Here is a 27,313-nt window from a genome sequence, read left to right as displayed (position 1 = left end):
TGAGTGAAGACACCTCAGAGCTCTGCAGTGAGGCATCAGGGACAGGAGTGATCCCTGCAGGAGCCACAGAGGCACAAATCGTGCTGGAAGACTCACCCAGCTAATGGGATTACTGGGGAGAAATGCTGTGCCCTTCAGGAGCTGGCCTTCAGCAATACAGTGAGGGGTCTATTGGAACAAGCACTGAAATGTCAGGGTGCAACCTTACACTGCAGCAAAGCCAAGGCAATGGCTCGTGGATGCTGGGAAGGGACTGTTCTATCACTCAGCTGCTTGCTCCCACTGCCTCCCAGGAAGCTGTCAGGAATTCACCTGTCCCTGCCCTGGGCCAGCCCATAGAGCAACCCAAGAAATGCAAACAGCTCCACGTAAACAGACAATAATTTCTTTTGGCAGTTTGCTCCCTGACTGGAGTTTCCCCAAATGTTTTGTTTTCACAAGTGATGGTTTTTGGGTTTGAAATATGTGTTAGTGTCTTTGGGACCTTGCATTGGATGTGGGCCTGCCCTCGTTCCAATTTACAGCAAAACCCAGGAGAACTGCAGCAGGAAGAGGCTCGTTTCATGGCTCACGGCCTGGAAATACTCTTCTCAACACAGTGTGGCTTTCCAAAACTGGAGGGGATCAACAGCATCAGAGCAGTGTTTTGTTAGGTTAGATGGCCAAATAATCTGTGAAGAAGCCAAATACAGACATGCTTTCCTTTATAGTTAGTAAAAAATGCTTTAAAAAAATGGTGAAGAGTTGCCAAGAGTTCCTTGAGTTTTAAGTTTAATGAATATTTGCAGTTTAGAAGTTATTTTCCCTGGCTGGATTTGTAGATCAAACAGGAGAAAAACCTACCTTGACTTAAAAGTCAAGGAAAAGTATTTGTATTTTTACTTATTTCACCTTTCAGCTCTGATGGACTTAAAGCTCTGGCAATGTGTTGGTGTATTTGTCTAAGCCCATAAAGATAATCTTAGCCCTCAAGGGCTTACAGTCAAAATAATTTCTTTGCAGTTCCTTGGGTCCATAAAAACAGCTGAGTAGCACCGATGGGAGTATTGTGATAGTTCACCTCCACTGTACTTGCAGGGCTGATGCCTTAAGCTGGGCACAGATAATTAAATCTGTTGCTGCTGTCAGGTTTGTAGGAATGTCCTTCTGTTTCAAAAGCCTTTTACCAATTGCACCTGTAATCACAGAAGAATCTTTCAGTAAAGTCCCTCAGGCATGCAGGGAATGGAGAGGTGCACCCAGCAAGATGCTCTGTCTGATCCTACTCCTCCCCAGTCACTCTGCTGACAAAGCTTTCTCACACTTGTGTGAAATGCTAATGTGGGAGGGGGATTCCCTGGCTCCAGTCCCTCCTGACATTTTCAATGCATTTCCCAGGCCTGTTTTTCCATCCTGAAGTGTAAAATTAATTTTGATGAAATCTTGAGTGAATTAAACTGCAACACAGCGATCTCTTTGCTCAACTCATATTTGCTGTCTGCCTTATTTATATTGAGAAGAAGCACTTGGGCATGCCAATTGTCCTGTCATTTATTTGCCTTGTGCATCCAGCCTTTGGCTACTAGAATTAAACTGGAAAATACAATTAAAAGCATTAGCTGTAGCAGACATACAAAAAAATATCATTACATGCTTGACAATGTTCTCCTTCATATTGTTAATCCCTGCAGATCTACCTCTGCTATTAGATTTCATCCACAGATTTAATTTTCTTGGAAGACTACACTAATTGGAATGAGAATTCCTGGTTGTATAAGGAAAGAAAAGGAAGATGTCACCAAGCTGGAAAGCCTCACCTGACTTTTCTTGGTGAGTATGGTCTAAACTTGAACTTGAATTGAGCAAATATTATTCAGACTGCAAATTATTTGCAGATAGCTGGACAATGTTGTTAGGTAACATGTTTGGCTTGCTGCACCAGGGAAAATATTTGTGTGTAAACTCAAATTGTTATGTAAACACACATTTTTACATAAACAGAGTTGGTCTGTGCTGAAAAGCAGAGAGAGGCAGCTCAGATGGGATCTGGGCAGACCCTTCCTCCCTACACACTTTGGCAGGGAGCACGGGCTTGAGAGCCACGCTGGTGATATCCTGCAAGGAGCAAACTTAGGTACTGAGAGTGCAAATGTCCTTCACTCTTCACTCCCAGATTAAAATATGTGATCAAAGAAAAGCAAAATTCTTATACAGAAAGTAGCTACAGCAAGTTGGAAAGCACTGCTGCTGAGCACAGCACTGAAATTTCTGTAGTTCTTTTCCCTGTGAAAATATTTGGGGGCAAAAAAGTTCCTGATAAGATAAGAAAACCTAAAATGGTGTTAAACCAGTGCAAACCCAGGTTATTTGCCTTATCAGTGAAACTGAGAATGCAAGAATGCCTAATGCTAGTGCCTCTCAATCCACTGAGCTTTATTGCCTTCTTTATGGTGAGAATATATTATTGGTCATATAAATAGCTCACAGAACACTTAAAAAAATATACCTCTTAACCTCTAGTAGAAACACACCATTGCAAGAAGACTTTATTGCAAAGACCTCACAGAAATCCCTGTCACCCTCAGTTTAAACCTCCTCTCTACCCGTGGCTGCCACCAAGAAAGTAATTCTAAAGAAAACAAATGTCTAGAGAACCAAGGGCAGGAGAAATAAAAGGGTGAGAAAGAAAGACAAACCTTCACAAGTCCAACTGAGTGGTGACATGTCTGCATCTGCAGTGATGGGATCAACACAGACAGGCTGGCACCTGTGCAGAGTTAAAACAGACCAGGCTGGGAAAAGGTGACTTTTTCCTTACCCAGGGCCAGCATTTCCAGCCCTGCATGCTGTGCTGCATGCAAACATGCTAAATACTTGAGACATTAAATCCCAACTATAGCAAAAAGCTGAAATTACAGGCATTTAGTGGAAGAACAGTATTTTTAAGAATGGTAGTGCCAGGAGCAAGATACCTCTGGCTGTGTGCTGTTTTGCAACATTTTATCATTTCTTGTTAGTCCTGATAAAGGCTGTAAAAGAGTGTGTAAACCAAGCAACCTTGCCCAGCTGGACTTGTTTCATTTAATGATTACTGCTCAAGGGAGACCAGAGAGAAAAGAGAAATGAAACTCTCTACACCCAGGGCAAACAAAACTTCAGATCCATGGGACACTTCAAAGCCCATTAACGTACTCTTTTCCTCAGTTGTAAGGGGTTTGGTTTTGGCTGGCCAGGTCTGGATACCCCCAAGAAGGTTTTGCTAAAGGGCAGAGCTGTCCTGATTCCCACAAGATCCCAGCATTTCCCAAGATTTCTGTTGAGTGCTGCAACCTCCCGGCTCCAGGAGGGCACGGCTGAGTCAGTAAACAGGCAGGGCTTTTTGGCCAGCCTCCTTCCTTATGAGCTACGAGCAGCAGATTGTTTAATATTCAAAGCACTCTACTGAAACCACACTGGCTCATTTATTTCCAAACATTTCAGGGAAAGGGAAACAAGCTAAGTGGAGGGGTGGAGCAGATAAGCAGCAGTGTTTTTCTTTCCTTGGCTCAGTATTTTATTGACATTGTGGAAAGCACCGGCTCTAAAAGTTTTGACCTTACCTACCTGTGTTGCAGTTTGCCTATGCTGAAAAATACAATAAAATCCCATTTTATTTTGTTAGTTCCAGTCACTGCTCTCCTTGCTCTGGTGGCAGAGGTTCCTTTACCAGCACATTAGATGAAGCAGCTACAAATAATGTGGGCAAAATTTTCTAATCTGAGTTAGTTGTGTCCCTATTCAAACCTCACTGACACAACTGAGAGATGCTCACAGATCCTTCTGGCTGGGGCAGCAGCTCCTGCTGCTGGGCTCTTGGGGCTCTGTCTCTGTCAGCTGTGGGCCCAGAGCTCCTCAGGACAATGTCAGTCTCTCTGTTGGATTCAGCAGACTGTAGTTAAGGTCCTAAAATGACAATATGTCATCTAATTTGTTCCCCACTGAATAGCTAAGTCTGCTCAGCTGTGAGGAGTGTAATATTTTTGGAGGACTCTCCATGCTCCCCAGCCTGCAGCAACTTGGTGCTGCAGGAGCATTGTCAAGGAAGAAAAGAGCAAACTTTCACAGTTAGGGCAAGTGCCAGCCCTGGTGCCAGCCCACTGGCTGCTGGTGTATTTGTGTCCTAAAATCCTTGCCTGAATAAACACTGCTGACACTGTGGTGAACTGGTGCATTCTGCAGTGCCTTGCACAGGAGACAGAAATCGCATGGATTGCGTGCAACCCCTGTGGCCGAGCCCTGGGCTAGTGAATCCCAGCCTCTGGCTGCTCCAGCTCCCTTCGGGAGCAGAAAAGGGGCTCCCTAGGCTGCCAAAACAGCTCTTTTTGTTAAATTCACAATCTCTTCCTTCAAGCCTAAACGAGGAAACGCCTCCATTGTTTTGCTTCGCCAGTTTATGAAGAGCTGGCCCATGTCCAGGTGCTAGGGCAGCAGTGACAGAAGGGGTGGAATTTCCCTGCCCCACCTGGAGCAAACAGCCGCCTCTGCCCTGCTGGGGCTGGCTCTGCCCATGGGAGAGCTCCTGCTCCCAGGCCTAGAGGAGGCACAAAAATTAAAAGCAGCTGATCATCAATACTTGCTGGCTTGGTTGCTTTTTAAACTCTCCTCTCCCCAAGCCTGATGCCCTCCTTCCCACGCAGTGAAAATCCCCTGGCTCCTGAGACAGCCCTTTGGGAAAGGATGAAGTATTAACAGGAAAATCATCTTCTGCTTTAACTTGTTATATATCTGGAAAATAAATGACTTCAGAATTTCATTATGGATCCTGGCGCAGATTAGCTGTTAATGATTCCTGTGCCCTGATTAACTTGGAAGGGGAAAGATAGTTGGTTTTGCTCCCAGCTCCAGCTTTGGGAACTGAGTCGGGGTCAAGGCGAGTTGCTTGGATGTTTGCAAGAACGGTGTGGTGACTCCTGTCAACGGGGACAAAGAGGTGCTGAGTTAAGCCTGCTGCCCTTAACCCAGTGCAGGTTAGCAAACAAGCCCGTTGAGGAAGCTTTAGGAGGAAGAGCACCCAGCCGTGTTGGCTCTGCTGCGTTGACATGCAAACAGTAAACGGCTTTTTACAGCTCAGGAGATACTGGTCTGGGCAGAGCAGGAGAGGTGACACCATAAGAATAAACACTACTCAAGCTAAAGTTGCATTTCAAAGTGACACTGAAGAGTCAGTCAGAATTGGGATTTGCATTTTGCAGTGAAGGCCCAAAGGGATTGCAGAGTGGCTGATGAAGTAAGCCTATGAATCTGCCTCAAGGTGACAGGTCAGGAGATGTTCAAATCTTGCTTAAACTCCGACATTCCCTTGGAACCTCAGTCAGGTGAGAAGATCACCAGCCTAAGAGATCAAGATGATGACACTTATGAAAATAAAAGGCCTGAGCCCAAATTTATGCCAATATCATCATTCTATCATTTTAGCCTGACTAAAAGGGCCATTATAAATCTAGAGCCAGCCTACAGTCCTTAATGAAGTGGTTCTCGGTTTGTATGATGTCAATTTATGTGTATATGTGCGTGTGTATATATACATATGCAGAAGTAAAATTTATAGCAAGTAGTTTCTGAGAGTGTGCTTAAAAATATACATTGGCTCAGGCTAAAAACTTCTGTTTCACCAGCTTCACCATATCACTCATGGTGAGACATGTGATTCCATAGGCCTTTCTCACATTTGTACCCCTGTCTTGGATTGTTCATAATCCTACTGTGGAGTTGGCCAACACCCAATTAAATCTGTGTCTGCATCCAAAGAGACTCCTTGCACTCCAGATATCCTGTCCACGTGATCTCTGATTAATCACCTGGTGTTTTAGCAGATCACACAGGACCTGAACTAAGCAGCTGGTTCATGAACATGCACCGTGCCCTGGGAACAGAGCAGCAGATTTCCCCTGGGTGCCCTCCCTCGCCCTTCTGACTCGGCAGACTGGAGACGTGCACGGGCAGCTACAGCAAACCTGGGGCACTGCCCACACCCCATCCAGGTCCCAGGACCTGAACTAACAGCCAGATCACCTGAAAAACACCCTTACAGTGTGCCAAGGGCAGAATGATTCATGCTGAGGAACCACACAACGTCTGCGTTGGAAGGGACGTTAAAGCTCATCTCTTCCCACCCCCTGCCATGGGCACAGACACCTTCCACTAGACCAGGTTTCTCAAAGCCGTGTCCAACCTGGCCTTGGACACTTCCAGGGATGGGATATCCCTGGCACGGAATGGTTACGAGGTGCTTGTTAGTTTGGTTGTTTGGTTTTTTTTGGTTTTTTTTTATCTGAGTAATTCCCCATTGGCACGACTTTCCTGCCTTGTCCATGCATGAATTCACAAGTCACGGCTGGGCTGCCCCAAACGTTCTGGTGCAGTTCCCACAATAACACTTCCAGTTCGACAGTGTGGTCTCAGAAACTGCTGCACCAGGCTTTGCTTTAAACGCTCCCTCTGCTGGCTGTACTGCAAATTATTGTCTTTTAATTAAAAACCTCAGACTGGAGTTGGATTGTCGCGACATTACTAGGTTAATTCCCTTTATTCCTCCACCACACCCTGAATCCCAGCTCTCAGTGGCACTGAGTGTACTGCACCTGTCCTGACACTGGCACAGTGTTGGAGGGAGAGGGAATTTTCTATAACACCAATTATTATTGCTGATTTAGGTCTCTTAATATAAAACTTACTCTCTGTTTAACAAACTCTGGCTCTCTTATACCCCAGACTGTCTTATGATGGGAGGTGCTGGGGTTTGCTGAGATTTTGCTTCAGAAATGAACAGTTGTTGTAATGGAAGTATTTAGTGTTCCCTACATTTTATAAAGTCAGAAAAAGTTATTTAAAATATAGTTTTAAATGTATTTAAAATATATTTAAAATACAGCTTTCTGTAAAAGCAGCTTTAAAGGAGCCATTTCAAGGTTTCTTTTTTTGGTTTTCTTTTGCCTGTCTTCCTGCTGAATAGTTGATAAACCCTTTAAAATGCTGTAGAAAAATAATTTGGAAAAAATACTAGATGTACATTGGGGTAAATTTAGTCTTATAGTAATGATGTGCTGTCAGCTTTTTAGACATTTATAAAAGAAAGAAATGCCATTGGATTAGTGCCAGAAAAACTGGATGTAAGAACAAGGAAAAAACGTGTGTCTCCCCTGAGGATGAACAAAATAAAACATGGCCCAGCTCCAAAGAGTTTTCAAAGTGTGAGGCAAGGAGCAGCACCCAGCCAGGCAGGGTGCTGGAGAAGGATTTTGGGATCTAGCTGTGTCAGGCACACCTGGGTCAGGCACAGCCCCATGGGGCACTCACTGCTGCTCCTGCTGAGGGTGGGAGGTGGGAAATAGGGCACAGGGACAGCCAGCTCCAGGACCAGCCAGGCATGGGATGTGGTCACAGCCACACTCAGCTGAGGGAGGCACTGCCCCAGCCTTGCCAAGCCCTGCAGTCAGATGTTTTATGACATCTGAGAAAACATGACTGGAGAAAAATGTTCTCTAAGGCCCAGCCTGTTTTTAATGCATTCAATGTAATGCAAGCAGGAGTATGACTCTTGCTGCCTTAAAAAATAGGGTTGTAAGTCCTTTGAAGCTTTTTTTCCTCACCAATTTTTTCAGCAGGTGAAAAGCTTTGTGTTCTGTGAAAGGCAAGGGAGCCTGCTGGACAAAATGGGAAATGCCCCACATCCAGATATTTCAAAAGCAATGCTGTTATGCATTGAGAGAGCAAGGGCAGAAAATGGGTTACAGGTCAGAAAAAAAGAATATGAAAGGAAGGCAAGTAGGAATGAAAAAGGAACCTGGACTTTTGCTGGCTGAACTAAATTTCAAACACACACACAACCTATAGACACATAAAAATGTGTTTATACATCAGAATGGAGAATGTGAGCTCTGCTGTTTATCTTGATAAAGAACAACAGCACCACTGCAGGTTTGTCCACTCTTCAGCACCAGCAGATGTGGTCACCATTATTCATTTGGAAGAAATGAAGTTCAAGGAGGTGACCCTCACAGCCCATGGACACACAACCAAAAACCAAATTGGAAATGCTCAGAAATACAAAATCGGTGGTCCTGGGAAAAATAAAACAAACCACAGGTATATTTCACTTTATTTATTTGTTCTTCATTTTGATAGCACAGCTCAAATCACACTTGGTAATGAGATCTTACAAATCTTTCCCCTGCTCTGGGACAAAAAGCAAAAACCAGTCATGCACAAGGTATTGAATGCATTCACATCAAGTATGTTGTACGTCGGGGTTTTGAACATCATAAATATGAGAACATTAAACCAGCTGGTTTTGGTTTTTCTTTAACAACATCTTTGTTACAGATCATAGCAGCTTAAAAGGTTGAACTCAAGTTTACCTACTTCCAATATTTTTATTTTTAAAAGTTTCTAGTGAAGTTTGGTAAGAGATTAAAAAATATAGAGGCCCAAACACTACAAAATAATGTTTTTAAGTATTTCTATTTAGTTTGTAGGGCTTAAAACTCACAATGGCCTTTCTGCTTTGGCTGGGAATGCAGTTCTGGAATTACTTAGATGAAAGTTAGGAAATCCAATTTATTTGTGATTTTTATGCATCATGAAACCTCCTGAAAGAGGTCTGGGCTTCCAGAAATATTGAACACCCATCCTTTAAGAGGTCCTCAGCTAGGGATACAAAATCTCCATTTATTCCTGCAAATATTAACCAAAACGCTGGGGACCCACTAATATAGTTCTCAGGTTCAGGAAGGCAGGATAAGAATGACTATAAGTTCTATTATGCAAGTTGATTTTGCTTTTTCTTTTAAAAGCTTTCATCTGAATGCCTTGATGGCCATCAGGAACAAGATATTTCTGCAATCAAGAGGTAAAGTCTAATTGTAGAAGGGGAAGAAAAGCTACCTACAAAAGGTATCTAGCCATATCCATTGATTTAAGATAAGAAGACAAATTTATTGGATGTCTCCTCTGAGAAGACTCTACCATGCACAGGTGAAGTATTGCTACAAACACTTGCCCTGATCCTACAACATGCAAAGTGCCCTAAACTGCTTTGCGAAATAACCAAGGGAGGAAGGTGCAAGATAACCCTGAGGAAACGCTTGGAGATGTAGGAAAACCCAGGAACAAATCCAGGTGTTGCAACACAGATTAATTTTAATCCCTTGCTATCAGGCATCTGCTTTCTGTAACCCTGGGTCAGCTCCTAGAAGCTTGGAGCAACACAGCCAGAAACAACCCTAAATTTTCAATTTGGGGCACGGGGACTGTGTGCAAAGGAGAACAGAGGAAAGGAGGAGGAAAGCTGGGCTGGGACTAACACTTACTTCAAGGTTTACAGTGAATTTGCTCAGTGTCTTGTGCGGCTGTGCACTAAAGGTCTTTTTAGAGCTGGGACTCAGACCTCTTTTTCCATGTTGTAGGATTCCTCAGGTATCTCTGCAGCTATCAGGTGTTAAACCATAGAGCTGCAAGATCAAAGTAGTCCAGATGCTTTGACAGAAGTATTTAATACTGTACATCACATCCACGTGGTGCTGTGATCTCAGGCATCACACCAGGCTGCTGGCAGCTTTGTAAACACGTTCACTCCAGTTATGAACTTACCACCTTTTCTTGTGCCAAGACTTTAATGTGCTTCAGTGCATGAAGGAAATTTACAACTGACTCCATGAATATATATATATATATATATATATGTATATACATATATATATATTCCAGCTCTCCCTTTCATTTCAGTTAAAAAAAAAAAAACTAGCAGCAATTATATTTTAGGTTCATAACAGATATTTATAACTTAGCTATAAACAAATGCTGAGCTAAAGTTTAGCAGAAAGCTCTCAGGAAAACTTAATTACTGTAAGATTTATAGGAATATTAACCTTTTTTTTTCCAGTACTACAGTTATACTATCTTTTAATGACAGTAGATATAAATTACATCTTTTCTGACATGGGTTTAGGCTTTAAGTGGGAAATTCAAGAAGAAGCCTGTTCTTATAACTCAGTATAGTGATATTTTTTTTACTATTTTAGTCATAGTTTAAAGTCAGGTAAATGTAGCTGTTTCCATATAAAGGGAAAGGACTCTGGAGCAGATTAGTAACTTGTCTTTTGAATGGACATAACTTTGGTTGCTGTCTGTTTAAAGCATACAATCTATGAAGTTGTGTTTATGGAGAAAAGGAGGAAAGGGTTTAAACCAGATAAAAAGTTTGAATTCTTCTGCAGTGTTAACCGGGTTTCTTGATCAAAGTTTCTTCTGATTCAGATTAGCACTTGGCTGCTCTAATTCTACCCAGTCTTTGTGAATGCTAAACGGAAGAAGAATCTGGGCCACTGTTGAAAAAGCTTTGCTTTGTGATCTCTGTGTGAACTATGCAGGGAATGAGCTTTGGCCTGCATGACTGAGCTGACATCCAGGCCTTGTCTCTCTAATGGCTTTTCTTAATACACACAACCACCTTAACAACCTGATGTTTCTAGGAAGCTGTGATTCAGCAAAGCCATTCTCCTATTTAATTTAAATCCCAGTGAAAGTGGACTACTCTGTATGTATTTTAAATGTCAGAAGGCAGTTTGATCTACCAGTACCTGATGGGGTTTTTTTAAGAACTTTTCAGAATACTGCCATAAAGAATGCTTTAATGAAATTGCCTTTGTCATGATCTCCAAGGGCTAAGAAGCCTCACCTTAGCATTCCTGACAGGAACCAGGACAGAGGGGAGCAAACTGCTCAGCAGGACCTGAGCTCAGCAGCATCCCTGCTTGTGGGACAGGCTGCTCTGAGCCAGGTCTTGGAGAAGGATGGAAAGTCAAAAGCCATGGGAGCTGTTGAGTGCCTGTCAGCCACATTCACATCCGTGTGCTTCACTCAAGCCTGAGAATTCAGCTTCACAGCTCCTTTGTGAGGTAGGAAATTACTCCCTCCATTGGCAGAAGTGGGGTGTAAGGAGATGACGTTGTTCTCTTGGGGTCCCACAGGAAGTCTGGAGTAAAGCTGAGGATGAATTTAATCTCCCACTCTCTCCTCTGTGCCTATGGGCTTTTGACACCACCTTCATTTCTGCAAGGTGTGAGCAGCCTGGACAACAGACAGTCACCAAGTGGTTTCACTCCCCTGTCCTGTCTGTCTGAACTTTACAGACTGGCTCAAACTGTACAGATTTGCTGCTCAGTAGTGAGATCACCTTACCTAGAGCAGTCTACAAGAGAGACAAAGCTCAGCTGCAAAGCTCAGATTTAAATCTTCTGTATAGATTGGAGCCCACTTCTATTTGCTTGCTTCCCTCCTTTCACCAAGCAGGAAATACAATAAAAACTACAAGCACAAAAGAAAAGTCAATAAACAAAAACTTCTACTACTAGTTACAAACATTAGTGCAAACCACACAGCAGATTATTTGTAGTAAGGTCAGTATTTTCTGTAAGGAGGTTGTACAACTGAGGCTTTAAACACAGATGAAGTCACATTCTTTAGCCAAATAAGTAGTCAGCTTTGGAGGTCACTTACATAGGAAACCTGGATTCTGCTGCTACACATAATATTTTATCTTACCTATTTGTGTGTATGCTATCATACTTTTTATTGAAAATATATTTAGTCCTGTATTTTTTTAAAAATATAAATAATTGAAAGGCAGTAAAGACCAAAGTCCAAAGCTGAATTACAGGTTTGGCTAAGAGACTCGTCTAGAATCGTTTTAACTGTCTAGAAGAGCTTTTTAAAAAAATACTTTAAAAAATTTAAATGAGCCGTTTGTCTGTGGCAAAAAGCCAACACCTAAATTCATGCTTGTCATTCAAATGCATGGCCCTGCTGTCCAAGGTGAGTGTTCTCACTGTGGCATCCAATGCTCAACACTGCTGTAAACTAGCTCACGTTTCTACGTATGCAGAAGTAGATGTAGGTGTTAGGCTTTATCTCACATCACTTGAAAGGCAGGGCCTTTGTACCTGATTAAGAGTCAAAGCTTGAAAGTTGCAGCCAGGTAAGGATCCTGCAGGACTGCTGTTCTCCCTGCTCAACAGGTGTTTATGTTTGGCAATAGTTATCTGGGAGAAGGTGAAAAAAAAAAATTGAGGTTTGAAAAAAATACTTTACTGGGCAAGGCCAATGGAGCTCGAAAATGCTGCAGTTAGTGGTCTGTACCCCCAGCAGCTGCAGCCAAATGGTGAAGTCAGAATTCAGAAAAGTGCACTTTTTGATTGTTTGCTCTTCTGCCAGAACAGACACCAGAGCCACACCCCCACCCCGTGCCTTCCAGCGGCGCCCTCCCTTCAGAGGTTCTCATCCAGCCACTTGATGTAGCTGTTCCTGGTCTGCACGCCGGCGGAGAAATCCGTGGGCCACACGGTGAAGATCATGCAGCCGTGGAAGCAGTCGTGGAAGTGGTCGAGGGTGACGGGCACGCCGGCGTGCTCCAGGCGCTTGGCGTACATGGCGCCGTCGTCGCGCAGCACGTCGTTCTCGCAGGTCAGCACGTAGGTGCGAGGCTGCCGCGCCAGCGTCGCGTCGTCCGCCAGCAGCGGCACCGCCCGCACGTCCAGCAGCGCCGGCAGCTGCTCCACGATGGCCGCCGTGCCCGTGGTCTGCACGACGGGCTTGTAGCTCTTTTTGAAGGACGGAGGCAGCAGGGACGTCCAGTTGAGGCGCGCCCGGAAGGAGAGAGCGCGGCCGACGTTGAGAGCGGTGTGGTTGTTGATCAGCAGCTCGTGAGCCAAGTCGTAGTTGCCGTTGAAGTAATCGATCCAGTAGTTGATCATGACGTAGCGGGGAAGCACGGGCATGTTCATGTTCTGCTGGTAAGAAGGTGTGTTGAAGTCGAACGCCTGGAGGACTGGATAAATCAAGGCCTGCAGTTTCGGCCTGACGGTCAAATCCTCTTCTTTGCTAAGCTGTGCGGAAAACGCAGGACAGAATTAAGGTGACAAGGAAAATAAACATATATCAGTGTGGAACTTCAGAAAAGCAAACGTTCCTTTGACAATTTCAGAGTGAGTTCTGCTCTTATACAGGTAATGTGGCTGTTTTGTCTGAAGCATCAGCAGCTTTATCTTTTTCTCCTCTTGTAAGATGGCCATTAGGGCAGACCCAGCATCCTGTTCCCAACAGAAATCAGTGACACAAGGGTTTTTTTGAAGGGAGTAAGAAGAAAAAAACATGTAAAATGTAAAGCGGCATTTCTCTAACACAGCGTCCAGTTGAACAAGTGGCAACAGAAGGATTTCCTGAATCAGAGGAGCTACTCTTGCTTTTAAGAGCTTTTCATGCATTTTTCTTCCATGAATTGATCTAATTGGTTTGGTTTTGTTTCAGCCAGTGCAGATTGATGGCATCCACAGTTTCTTCTAACAAAGGCTCACCTGGTGCAGAAACAACTCCCTGTGTCTGACTCGACCCTGCCAGCTGCATTTGATTTGAGCCTATCAATTATACATTTGGTGCCCCCTGACTGCCTTACTGGAAGAGTCAGCAAACTCTTTGTTTCATCTTCTACACAAGATACCCAGCGTCCTATCATGTCTCATCTTGTTTAAAAGGAATTATGCATCAGGAAGTCGAATTAGGAATGCTCTTTCCAAAACACAGTACTATCATGTTTATCAGTCCTCAATATTGAAATTTTTATTGTAATTGTCTCTTATTAATTTTTCCACCCTAATTCAATACTGCAAGGTTGTCATGATAATTAGTTGTCTGGATATGGTATCTGCTGTCTTATCACTAATGGTTATGGCAATAGGAATAAGTCAGTAATAATAGTATTTCCTTCAACCGTGAAAAATATTATTACTTGCCTCAGGTTTCCTTTAAACTCTTTACTAGATCAAATTCAGATTACATTTAAACTGCAGATACACAAAAGAAATTTCCTTAAAATTGCAAAATGCTACAGGAAGACAATTTAACAGAAGAATTAAGCTCCTTTTACTGTATATTTTGTCCTTTATTTGTATTTGAAAGAAATAAAAGCGTATTTCCAGAGACAATTATCTAAAAATAGGAAGCCATATTAATAAATTATGCCTACTTGGAAAAATAAGGAGTTCACCAGCAAAATGGGTTAAAAAAAGTAATTTAGCTACTTACTCTCAAACTCTCGTCCATAACAACTTCTGACTGTAATAACACATCACAACCTATGTGATTCATATAGTGACTGAGTCCCTTCACAGAGGAAAAATGAGCAGATTCTGGCTCCCTACCATTCTTTTTTTTAGGGGTTTTTAGGGATGGCACCTCACTTTGTAATGGTGCAACACAAAGAATCTGTCAGCCTCTCTGAGCTGGGCTGCTGTAGTGCAATACGCAACACACAGTGGATGTTACCTGCTGGCACACAGCAGCTGCCAAATTCCCTCCTGCACTGTCCCCAGAGATTGCAATTCGGCTGGGGTCCACTGAATACTCAGCTAGGACATCAGGCTGCAGGAAATGCTTTGTTGCACGAAGAGCATCGTGGTACTGCTCGGGGAAGCACACCTCAGGCACCAGCCTGTATCTGCAAAAGAGAAGGGATGAGAAACAGTTCTTACCTCTGCTTTATTGTACCTCTCCTTTAGGATTCTCATGTGATATAAGATAGCCCTTACTGGAAATAAGTATTTCATTAGGATAAATACTGCAAAAAAAGTAGGAGGTGTGTAATATGTATGTAAGACTTATAATTAATGTTCTAATTTGGAAAAATTAAAATGAACCTGCTAAACATGAATAATACCAAGATTGTATAAAACTGTGCAGCAGTTTCCTAGGATTTCCCAATGGAGGATTTCATCATGCATTATAAAAATCAATAGTTAAAACACCCTTGGCAAGGGAGTCATTACACTCTGCCTGGATTTGATCCAAATTCCCACCTTAACAAATACGAGGGAGAGTAAATCATACACGCTCAACACATTCCTGTTTGGCTGAGCCAAACTCCTGAGCTTCCCAAATTTTTACTGATGTCAGGAGAGAATGAACCTTGCTATCCCTCTGTGCCATGAAATGAACAATAGCCAAGAAATAAAGTAATGCCAATTTGCTCCAATGCAACAGATTCAACAATTCCTTTCCTTTATCAAGGAGAGGAGCAGAAATACCCCCCTTGGGCAGGTGGGGAGATGGAAGCACAGACAGAGCAAACAGTCTGCCAGGAAGAGCCAGCAGCTGAATCCCAGACATGAGGTTTTCTCAGCTTCTAAATAACAGTGCAGGAGAAGTCTGTATTTACTGAATAATTTGAAGTCCAAGAGTTGTTACTAGGCCTTATGGTACAAAGCAAAGTTTGCAGCTTTTCAAACTACAGATTTTACAATTTCTCAGTAGAGCTGAGCAACCCAAAATTCGGTTCTCTGATTCAAAGCATCTTCAGATTGTAAGCTAAAGAAGTTTCATATTGCAGAATAAATTTTAAACTTAAGATTACAACTTTCAAACTCCAGTTGTGACCTGCTGTCAGAAAGCGACTTGTATCTTGTATGTACAGGAATCTGAGAGTGTCCTTTGGGAACTCCTTGCAAAAATGTGTAACAGACTGTGCATAGATTGTGAAAGTGAGATGTGCAATTAGACCAATGAGGAATCTAATTAGACTTGACTAAGTGAATGCAAACACCTTGATTAAAGGATATAATTGTTAAGGAGAAGAGGTAATAGTAACTCAGAGCAATAGGCAGAATGATACCAGCATAAATCAGAACAGGAATAATTAGGAACTTTTCAATATTGTGATTGCTGCTTGTCTAGAATGACCAACAGCTGCTTTTGTAGCTTTCCTTGTTTCTAATAATAAAAACCAAAACAGTAAAAAAAAATAAACCAACCCCCTCCCAGCCCTTTAAAGTACACCATAATAAGCATTAAATGAGTACCATCAACTCCATATAATTAAGTTGCAATTAGATCCCAAAGCTTGCTATGTAATGAACTGCAGGTGGGAAACTTGAGTAATTCTATCAAGTGGTTGGGTTTGCAAAAGAAAATACTGAAGTTGACAATAAAGATGGGAACAGTACCAATCATGTTGGAGTCACCTAGGTAATGTATTTATCTAATCAAGAGGTTTGTTTGCCTTGGAATTGTTCAACATGTTAAAAAAGCAGCCCTGCTTCTCTGTTGTCTGGCAGTCTTCTGCTCTTGAGGGAAGCACAAGGCTTAAAAGAGAAGACTGGAACAGTGGGAGATTGCGAGAGCAGCAGGGAACTGCCAGACCCCACAGTGTATTCTAAAATAATTAGAAACCCAAACGAATTTCTGATACCATTCCAATTTGTTGCAATTTTAAAAGGATAAGGGTATCAGACTGGTACAGAAAATTACTGTCCAAGTTAAAGCCTTATACAGAAGCCACTAGCAAAGGAGAAGCTAAAAGAACTATGTTACATATTTCTAATACCTTAAAACTACTTGATCAGTTTTAGATTACTCACTCAACAGAGACAACAACAGCGTTCAGAGATTCAGCCATGATTCTGCAGAGATTGTTGTAAAGGCTTGTTCCTGGAAGGGAAGGACATGGTGTTAGGGACATGGGAGTCAACAGTCACAAAGCTGTCCCTAAGCCTTCTCAGAAAACGTACAGCCATCACACAAATATAAACAAAGTAAATGAGATCAGCCTGCAACTGATCAGTTGTCAAATCCATACTACAGCAGAGGGAATGTAATTCATGCCTTCAGAATCCTGCAGTCTAATGCTTCCTTCCTCATCTGTTTCTTGGTGACTTCAGACATGTCATTTCACCCACCTATCGCAATTCTCTCATTTGGGCAAAATCTAAGGTACCCCGTGGTTTGGGGGCATTAACATCCAGAGAGAGTTATTGCTGGATGAGTCACTGCCTGTGGTTCATTTTATTATAGCATGCATTGCTTTGATTCAAGTGAGTTGCCCTATTAATGTCAGCTGAGCTACTCATTTAAGGGAGGATTAATCACAGCTATCCTATTTATCAGAGGACTGATCATCTTTAATTTTATTCCAGTTACTTAATTGCTGGTTCCCAGTACTGTAAAATATACTAGGACAATAAACACTTTCTAAAATACCCAGTCTTAGAAGTAAACATTTAGGTGTAGCAATTCTGTCATTAATTTCTGCACCTTAGACTCAGGGATACATCTGACACAGCCAAGCTATTATCATCCTGACAATGTGCAGCAATTTAATATAAACTTTTTGCACAACAAGAGTCATATGCCAACTATTACAGAACAAATGATGCAGGCAGGAGGTTAACAAATATCCCTCAGGTAGGTCTAAGAAAACCCATCTCAAAGCACAATTCCTCTGTAGGAAGAGGAGTAAAATGTTTAACTGCTACAGGACAAAGACACTGGAATTTCCAAAGGCATGTGAAGGCCACATTTTAAAGTTATTTAGGAACCTAAATCTCACTTAAATCATGGTCTAAATGACTTGTACATGCAGAGTCCAAATGCAATCAGTACAGTCTGTGTTTTGCATCATTTTGTAAAAATCCATTAATGTTCTTTTTCTGGAGAGGAAGCTGTAGAATGCATCAGGGCTGTATGGACTTCAGGATGTCCTGGGAAGAATGGGGAAGGAAAAGGGAGAACATTCCTGTCAGATCTGGATCTCAGAGCAGCCACAGAAACCACATGCCCTTTCTCCCCCAAGGCTGTTTTCCTCCTGTACGATGTGGAAGGAAATCAGTGGTTACCTTATCACTGCCTATAGCTGTACCTCACTTCCTCTGATCCTATTTGTGGTTTCCAAGTTAACTGGAGTAAACAGCATTAATTTTCAAGGTAATTAGCTAGTGGTGATTGTAGTCTCTAAGGAGCAAACCTTAGAGGAACCAACCTCTACCTGTTTCCCTCATGCTCCCGCTGTCTGTGCTCAGCAGTGTGTATTCCCAGGTAGGTGTTATTTAGGAAACAAACATTAGCAAAGCTGTTACATGCAGTGTTGATCAGCTCACTCTTCTGCTAATTACTCTGTGAAAATGGGGCAAACCCATGTAATTTGCTTACATGTAGCCACTGGAACCTGATCACCAAGGACTGACTTTTGCACGTTACCTCAGAAAGCAGGGGACTGGCCAAAGCAGCCCACACAGGTGTCACAGAAATTTAACCAATAAGTTATTTTTTCCTCTCAGGGTGTAACAAAATTAACCTTTTGGTCCTTCTACAGCTCACATGCAGATAAGATGTGCATTTCTGCTGTGTGTTCATGATACTTTTCTCCCTCTCTTCTTAGACTTGATCCACCAGAGTGGAGATAGTTACTGCTGAATTCAGGTACATCTTAGCAAAATTGTCTTTCCTGGCAGGAAAAAGAGCTTTTGGCTTTTCCTGCCAGGAGAAAAGCAGACTGGAATCCTATTTAATTACTGGCAGACACCTACTTGCACTTGCCAAGGCCCAGCCCCCTCCGTGGATGTAAACAACACTGCGCTTGAGACTTTCATCTCCCTTCGCAGGAGGTTCAAACACTCTCACTTCCACACCGTCAAAAACAGCATCCGTGATTTTAACGTCTTCAGAGGACACATCCTTCAGCTTGTCAAAGGTGCAGATCAAATAATTCAGAACTATCAAGTGATGGCTGAGTCTCAGATAGTGAATCAGGTGACACTAGTGGGGGGAAAAGAAAAGAAATTCCTGTTACTTCAGAGCATATCATATGCTACCACATTGACACTTAATGCAACTGCCGTCAAAGGGCAGGTCCTACACAATTCTTACAATATTCACTGGAAAGTAAGATTTTGTCAAGAACCTCTAATGCTTTTAAAGCTGTATTAAAACAAAACGCTGTCCGTAAAAGATTTTCTGTGGTCAGAAAAAAAATCAAACCACGAGCACTTAGTGGATCACAACCATGAACGAGTACTCGGATCCTTTGAAAGATGTCTCGGAAGGGGACAAACCTCGTGTTCCACTAGGGGACCTATGAAGCTCCTCAGATTGGTGCCAGCAGAGGGCAATACTACACAGGCAATGGTTCTTGGTGGAAAAGTATCAAAAACGCAGATTATTTCTCTTGTTCCACCCCAAAGCATAAGTCTTTCTACTTCTGAATTAAAGAAAGTTCCCAAGGATTGCAAAGAAATTTGGAAACGGGAATAGTCTTTAAGGAATATAATGGTGTTTTTTGGCTGGTCTTGTGTTTACCTGCTGAATTGAGAAGGATCTGAAACACTTGCTAAGAACAACAGTAGGTTAATGACACTTTTTTCAACCCCGGAGACTCAAGTGTGTTACTTTTTTATGTGAATAAAAGACTGAAATTGAAGAATGATCTGATCCTTTTGTCTCCTTATGGTAGAAGGAGACAGATTTTATCCCCTTTGCCTATCCAGGACTTTTGTTTTCATGTTTATTTTTAAGATTTTGCCCTGATTCGATTAGAAACCTGTTTCTCCCAGCAAACAGTACTGGGATTCAAGGCAGTTCTCCACTTGAAATGGTCATGACCTGCTCCCCACACATGACCTGCACACTGTTTGTAGTGCATACCTGTTCCCATGCCCTCGAGGGTGCACGAGTGGTGGCAAAAGGGCAGCCAAAGGACCGCAGGGACTACAGTGTCCAGACTGACCATCTAAAAAAAATAGTGGAGGTCTTTCCCCTTTTGCAAAATTGATCTCTGTCCTAGTGATGAAGCTCAGAAAGCAGCCAAGCCTTTTGTACAACTTTCTCAGTCAAGGCAATGGAGTTGGGGGGTAAATTTAACACATGCACTTAACATATACCTGTAGGAACACTACCAGTAGGAAAACTGTCATCTGGGCCCTTTTATTTTATGTGCAAGTACCAAATACTTGGAACAAGAGGTGTCCTGTTGTATAGGGCTTTTCTAGGCGTGCCCACTTTGCAGTTTGAATTCTGCCAGTCCCTGCTACAAAGAATCCAAGATGCTGACACAGAGTGAGCAGGGCTACCCAGGTACTAACCACATTCACCTGCTGAAGAATAAAGAGTTGCCAGTTTAAGCTGTACAAAATCTGCACACACACCCCTCCAGAAGAAAAATTTTGAAGCACTCAGCAGCCTCTGTCAAAGAAGATCTGTCTCCTACAGCCACATGTAATTACATGCAATTTTTTTCTCTGTCCTAATTAGTTTGAATGTTAAAAAAAATCGATATATTTGCTTTCATTCAGGTGCTGTACAGAAAAGGCCCTGCACAGCTCTCACTGCAGACTGCTGTAGAAAAATGACAAGTTCAATATTAAAAAAAAACCAACCCAAATTTACGCCAAATACAATGGGCTGTTATGTGACCTGGGAGAGGAATACACTTCCAAAACAAGAATTTACAAAAAATTACTTTATTTTCTTGCTTTAACTTGTGGTAACATCACCCTGCTGAGCTGGTTTGGTAGGAATCCAAATTTTAAAATGTTTGCTGCTTTTTGGATGGAGTATCATTTCTTCATACTGCAAGTCTTTTCTCTGGGAGAAGAAACACAAAATATCCACCCAGCAGGAAGAAATGCTGAATTCACAAGGCTGTTTGTATCTCTGAGTTTCAGCCCATGTTTTTCTCCCACCATTACTTAAAATTCCCACAGGAAAACCCAGGACTAGTTTGAAATCTGAAGAGCAATACTTCTATTAATAATTTGGCACACAAATTGTTGGGCTGCCACTGATGTAACCACATAAAGGTCTGATCCTCCCTGTGCCCTATGGAAGCTCCCAGGGGAAGTAACCACTGGGAGGCAGTTTTAGAAATATTGCTAAAGAAAATAATGGTTTTGTAGATTTTATTTAGCCCAACTGTGCTGCAATAGACATCTCGTTTTTGTTTTCTCCCATTTTAGTTTGCATTCTTTGTAGACAAGATTACCACATGTTCCCTGGAATCAGGACTGTTTTGTTTTCAAGGCTAGTTAGTGGTGTTTACCAAGAAGTGTTTTCCCCTGTTCTTCAAACCACAGAGCACCCATCTGCAGGCTACCATGCCCTTTCATGCCTATTTCTCCTATAACAGACCACTCTTTCCAAGAATCTGTAATCCTGGAAGAGATGCTTTCTACATCAGGGCGCAAAGGCAGCAATCCTAATTATTTATCAGACATGGGCAGGTTTTTCTGCCAAGCATTTATCAGACAGAATCTTTGTTAGTCAATCTGCCTAATCAACCTATTGGCTTGTTACTTACAAGGCATTGGGATTGCACTTGTTGCTGGCAAAGAGCCAGTCTTGTCGAAAGTTCTCACAATTTTTTTCTTCTCCTCTCGCTAAATATTAAAAAAATATATATATCATATCTTAGCAGTCTGTAATAACGCTCCTGGCAGAAGATGTGGTTGGCCACCTCTCCTCTAGGACTGCCTTGCCACTCAAAGTGCAGCCCTGCCCATCCTGATGCCTGTTCTTCCCTGGCACCTTTCTTGTGGTGCCACTGGAAGGCTCAGAACATGACCTTGCTGCACCAGCTCAGTACAAACCCAGCAGAGCCAGAGAAACACTAAACTTCAGCCATGGCATCATCTTACTGATACCTCAAGGCAGAAAAGAGGGAGCAGGGGAAAGGATGGGACCAGCCCTTTTGGCAGCAGCCCACAGTTGCATTGCCTTAAATCCAGTATAAAACTGGAACTGCTCATCTCATGTGAGCAATAATTGGTTTGATCTTTGCTGCTAGTTGTGATTTTTACCACCCTTCCAGTTAGAACCTGCAGGGCTGCTGCAGGTTATCAAATGTAACACAAATATATTTGGGAATTATGTGTCCGTGTGTGTGTGTGGAAGTAGAAGAGAACAGAAGAGAAAAACAGTGACGTTCTCTGGTGGAAAGGGAGAGCAGACAGTGCTGTAATACTAAAAGCTAGCAGAAAGGAAGAGAAAGCATAAGGAAAGGGGGGAAATAAAGAGACTACAGGAGAGAAAGAGGAGCTAGTATAAAGATGAAAAGCCTGTGGGCAACTGGCCCAGAACTGTTGTGCCAGCCATGGGCATGGCACATCACAGGCTCTGGGTCACAGCTGCAAGTTTTCCCACTACACCAAAAACTCCTTCTCTTTCACCAGGACATTCCCATGACTGAGATTTTAGGATAAGGACTATGCAGGGACTCACTAGAGACTGAACTGTTCAAGACTGACACCTTCTTTCTGGTAAATTCTTTGATAAGGGGTGCCAGATACTGAAAGATTTAATTGATGTAGGAGAAATTTTTCAGTAAATGAAGAAATGAGTCAGGGCTGTGAAAAAAGCAGGTAGAATAAACAAAGTACTGCACCAGTGAGGGACCATTACTTCACCTTTAATCACCACTATCTGTCCCTAAATTATATGGATTCTTCTATTTGCTCCTCAGCTGGCAATTTCATGAAGAATCCCACCTCCCTCAAGGACTTGAATTCCATACTTCTCATGTGTTCTGTATTGCAAAAAAATAAACCAAAAGTTTTTGTTGCTAATGTCCAGCAACCTCTAACACTACTCAGCACAAGGGGACTCTCTGTCCCCTGATGACTTCCTTGGCTAACCCTGGCTCTGACTTTTAGCCATGGAATTATTGTGACAGGTCGCGCTTGCAGCACACAGAGGCAACACCAGAGCCATCAGCTGTTGCCTCCAGTGCCCTCCCAGCTGGGCAGAGCCAAGGTCCTGCACTGACCTTTCAGGCTTCAGGGGATCAGGAACTGGGCAAAGAGCTATGGCTCTTTTTACCTCCAGCACTACTTGGGACTGAGCCAAATCTCACTCATGACTCAACCGAGTAATGATGCTGGAACTGCAAGGCTGAACTGCCCAAAACTCAGCATCCTACCTTAGAAGACAGAGAGACTATCGTCAGTTCTGGCATTGCTTTGAAGAACATGCTTCTATAAACACTAGAGGCCAAAATGCCAAAGACAATGTCTGTAGTCAGTAACAGATTAGTGAAAAATAAACAGGATCATTTCCACATTTAGCTGTGTGGGGAACAGACTGTTTTGTGTGCATTTTGGGCAGTTTACTCCATTTAAGGGTACTTTTACAAAATGATTTCTCAATGCGTCTTATTGCCCAGTAATGAACACGTCTTTTTAATACTATTAGATAAAGACAATTGTCAAAACAAGTGCTCTTAGTTGTATGAATTTCCTTTAGAACTAAAAAGAAACCAGGAAGACTGTTTTTCAGTTTATTAATTAAAAGCAAAATCTAGATTACATTTTAATGTAAGCTTTTGTGCACATACCTATCAACCATGATCATCTGCTTTTACAGCAACGTGAGTTACCTGTTCCTGCAAACAGGGCTTACAGTGTGGTTCAGTTTCTGCTCACGTGCCAGTGCTGTGAGACCTACCTGCCATAACTAAAAACCTGTTTTACTGTAAATCAATTCTAAGACTGTTCTTGCATCCAAAACCATCAACAACTTACTTCACTGGCTACAACCATGGCTTACATCTGTCCAGAAGTCACACAATCTGAAATATGTGGGCAGAGAGAAATTAAAATGTTAGGAAGAACTAATGCAGTTTTCTTTACTCCTGAATGTTGATATTCCATGGTTGTTTTTATTCCAAAAGTGAATGAGTGGAAAAGAAGCACAAAGGGAAACACTTGGCTGATGAGGAGTTTTCTGCCCTGTACAGCTGCCTACCTTCTTCCATATACATCCATCTGATGGCCTCTATGCCAATCTGTTTATCCTTCCAAACCTTTGCTATCAGCTGTCCCAATTCCAAAAAAATCCCTTCTTCCTTGCCATGCACCAGAAGAGCAAGTGTCTTGACAGTGGTGACCAGAAATAACTTATTTCAAAGGACTTGAATAAACATGTGCTGCTCTCTTTCCTTCTCTAAGGGATAGTGGTTAAAAGGAGAAGTGAAAAACGTCTGTAGTCGATACTGGTGTTACAGCAGAATTACGAAATGTTGCTCCAGACACTTTTAAACACACACCATTGAAACAGTAACTATGGTTAAATCTATGGCTCAATCCCATACTTAGCATTATGCGGCTTCCCAAATTTCAGTGAAGCTGAGTTCTGATGTACCTGTATACATAGATACGCATACAAGTTTTTAATTTCTGATCTCAAATTGTGTTATATCACAGTTTTATGTAAAAATGTTGCCATGCCCCATTTTGAGACAGGTGATGGGCAAATTACCCTTTCTCAGGTAAGCATTTTTACATCAATTCATTAATATCATTAAAGTCTCAGTTTCTCCGTTTTCTTTCCAGGCCAGCACAGGGCATTAAAAAGGGCACAGGAACAAGCCTCTGAAAAGTCATCTCAGTTTTCAGCTTCTTCACTGGAATTTTTGTGACCTCAGATAAGCATTCCATCTCCTCCTACCTCTGTTCCCCCCCCCCCCCCCCCAGTTTAAGACTAGGATAACAATATCAGTTCCTTTCTGTAGTATGTTTTGAAACCTACTTAAAGAAACTGCCCTATAAGCATTATGCACTTTTTAAATCATGTGATTATACTTGAACGTTTGTTGGAGTCTCACACTGAGCCAGGACACTGACTCAGTCCCAAGCTTGTAAAGAAATTTGACTGGGACAAAGCTCTACATGCAAAAGTAAAAACCTTATCATTAGTACGCTGAAAGCCAGTGACAGCCCTGTTGTGTTTTAGTCACAGTGACTATTAATGCACTGAGCAAACACAGGCATTATCCCTAACAAGAAATGGTCACACTTAATCATCAGAGTCTTGACAAACCTATTTCAAAATAAGCAAAAGACAATTAATTGCATTTGAAGCATGTGATGTTTATAGGGGAAAAGTAGATTTTAAAATTAGAAAGGTATTTCTGTCTGCTATCAGATCTATAAGGCAAAGTAATAAACAGCAAGCTGAAGTACATTCAGAAGTGGGTGAAAGTTCAACAGTCACACTGAGAGAAATGTTAAGCCATTTGGCCTTGAAATAGCTGATAGAGAAAGAAAGAGGAAGCTGAGCTCTAGGAAAGGACATACACTTTATTATACATACACACATAAAAGCTGTCTAACAAAGTAAATACGCAAGCTTAACTTTCACAGTCCCACCTTCAGTTCACAGAGCTCCTTCCTAATGACAGTCATTTATTCCCGGCTGTGCTGCCTCAGTGTAAGAAAGACTTCTGAACCTTTGGAAAGCACCTTCTCTTTCTCTCCAGAAATGAATGCCCTAAGGCTCACCTGTTGTGTGACTGGGGCACCTCTAACAACTCACCTCCTTTATGCTTCTGTGTAAAACTCACTTGTCCCTTTGGTTTGCAAGTGATGTTACAGGAAGTGTTACTTGCTTAGTAGTTTTTCTCATTGTAGAAGTTTTTATTCCTAAGGCCAGAGAGATAAACAACTAAGAAATTACCACGTTCCCCTAACAAAGACTTCTGCGCCCCAGAGAGTGGGACAGATGTGGGCACCTCAGCCCGGCCGCCAGCCTACTCCAGCTGCCACCCACCAGGCTTTTTCCTGCCAGCTCCTGCTGGGATTATGACCTCTAGAGTATCTCAAAAGATATACTCTTCAGCCTCCAAGCTAGAGGCACCAGAATGCATCCATGCCCAACATAACACATAAACAAACTGAATGTGTACCTGAGGCAGCAGCAATACACATATATATAGTTACAGTCATACCATTTTCTAAAGATAGGTCTCCTTCAGCTAGAGGTTCTGGCCTTGATGCAGGTGCTCCTGGACAAACCATGACACTGTGTTTTTGCAGGCAGCATGGCCCTTCTGTCTCTAAGTATCAATGAATCTGGGCACCTGCAGTTCAGTTACTTGAGTTAAAAACACAGAGGAAGTGAATATCAAGCCATAGATTTTACTGCAGAATTGAAGCTATTGTATTGCATAATTTCCCTATCAGACATACAGGAGGGTATACAAGTGATCAGGGTTTTTAATCCTGTACAGCAAACAGGTTTTATCATTTCATCCTAGAGGCATGCTTTGATTCAGCTATACAATTGGACCATAAGATGTCCCAGGGGATCAGATGAGTGATCCATTTAGTCCCAGCCTCTATCTCCAAAGCTGGCAACCAGAGAAGCTATTCAGGCAGAATATACAAGTTTGGACACTGTGTGGTCCACTGGCCTCATGCTTCCCACTATCCACTGTTACTGCATTAAGAACGTAGCAGGTACATTCCCACCTAGTCCATTCATGAGCCCTCTGTCCATTAACTCATTTAATCCCTTTTTGAAGGGATCGTCATCTGCTCAAAACACAAGCTTTTGCACATTTCAAAACAACTCAGTAAACGGAAACTAAAAACAAAACAACTGAAATTAAAAACCAAACAACTTTCATATACATAATGCCTTACATCAGTCCTGACCATGACTGATCAGTCCTTGTGAAAGATCAGATAATCCTATAAGAAAACAAACTTGACAGCTAATGCCATTATCAGAAATTTTGCCGTATCTGTTCTGTTTCACGTCAGCATAAAAACACTGGCAGAAAATAAGGGAGAAACCATTAAGTGACAACTACTTTGTGACAAAAAGCAAGCATTCAGAGAGTTTTCTTTAGTAATAAAGACTCGGAATCAAGACTGTTTAATAACGGAAAGAGCTTCATATGTCTTGTTTCCCTTAGGCGTACGTAAGGGATCAGATTAAAACCCACTAATTCCTTTTTCCTGACCAAGAGCCTGCAAGTCGCACACCAGACCGAGCGCCATGCGGCGAGGCTGTGCCGGGAGCCCCGGACACCGCTGGCATCCGGCGGTGCCGAGCGGCGCTCGCCGGACGGACGGACGGACACCCGGGGCTGCCCTGCCCGGCGCCGCCGCTGTCGCCGCGGAGCCAGAGCACGAGAGAGGGACCCGAGTCCGCTTCTCCTCCTGCACGCGGGACCGGTCGATGCTGCGGGACCAGCGCCAGCTCCGGCCCGCCGCACACGCGATGTCACCGACTCGGGGACGCCCCGCTCGGCTCCAGCCACAAGGCAGCGCGGGGCGGCGGGGCCGGGAGGGCTGTGCGGGGGCCGCTCCCGCTGCGCGGATGCCCCGGGCCGGCACCGTTACCGCGCCCGCGCTCCGCCCGCCTCCGGTACCGGCGCGGGGGTTGTCCGCCCGCCTCCGCAGAGCCGGGGTGCCGGGGCCGCCTTACCGTCTGCTGCACCGCCCGGAAGGTGGCATCCAGTAGCATCAGCTTCCAGGGGTCGGACACGGCGCCGGGCAGCGGCAGGTACACGTAGTAGGCGGACAGGGCGGCCAGCGCCGGCAGCAGCACCCAGGCGGCCCGCATCGCCTCCTCCGCGCCGTGTGCGGCCGCCTCGCCGCGCTCCCCGCGGGGCGCGCACCGCCCCCGGGCCGGCCTCCCCCGGAGGAAGTCCCGGCGCTTCCTCCCGGGCCGCCGGCCGTGTGCCCGGCCCGAGCCGAGC

At 43.2% G+C, this 27,313-nt stretch overlaps 1 protein-coding gene across 1 annotated transcript; it reads right to left on the bottom strand.

Annotated features, from left to right (window-relative positions):
* Positions 1-8,104: 8,104 nt before the first annotated feature.
* NCEH1 (neutral cholesterol ester hydrolase 1) lies at positions 8,105-27,313 on the bottom strand. Its single transcript, XM_082288422.1, has 5 exons — positions 27,040-27,313; positions 18,366-18,594; positions 16,422-16,491; positions 14,335-14,506; positions 8,105-12,899 (listed from the first exon to the last, which is right to left on the bottom strand). Exons 1-5 carry the CDS (start codon positions 27,175-27,177, stop codon positions 12,282-12,284), a joined length of 1,227 nt encoding a protein of 408 aa, XP_082144548.1. The 5' UTR covers positions 27,178-27,313; the 3' UTR covers positions 8,105-12,281.

The sequence above is a fragment of the Coloeus monedula genome (assembly GCF_965178545.1).
Source record: "Coloeus monedula genome assembly, chromosome: 10".
In the NCBI taxonomy this organism is placed as follows: domain Eukaryota; kingdom Metazoa; phylum Chordata; class Aves; order Passeriformes; family Corvidae; genus Coloeus; species Coloeus monedula.
This window is presented reverse-complemented; position numbering and strand designations above follow the sequence as displayed.

Bases quoted from the DNA above. Each gene is read 5' to 3' on its own strand.
- NCEH1 (XM_082288422.1), bottom strand. From the start codon at position 27,177: ATGCGGGCCGCCTGGGTGCTGCTGCCGGCGCTGGCCGCCCTGTCCGCC. The intron at 16,492-18,365 runs GTAGGTGTCTGC...CTTCCCTTCCAG, and splicing joins CTGGGCCTTGGCAAGTGCAA to GAACAAGCCTTTACAACAAT. The intron at 14,507-16,421 runs GTGAGTAATCTA...TCTCTTTTGCAG, and splicing joins GCTGTTGTTGTCTCTGTTGA to ATACAGGCTGGTGCCTGAGG.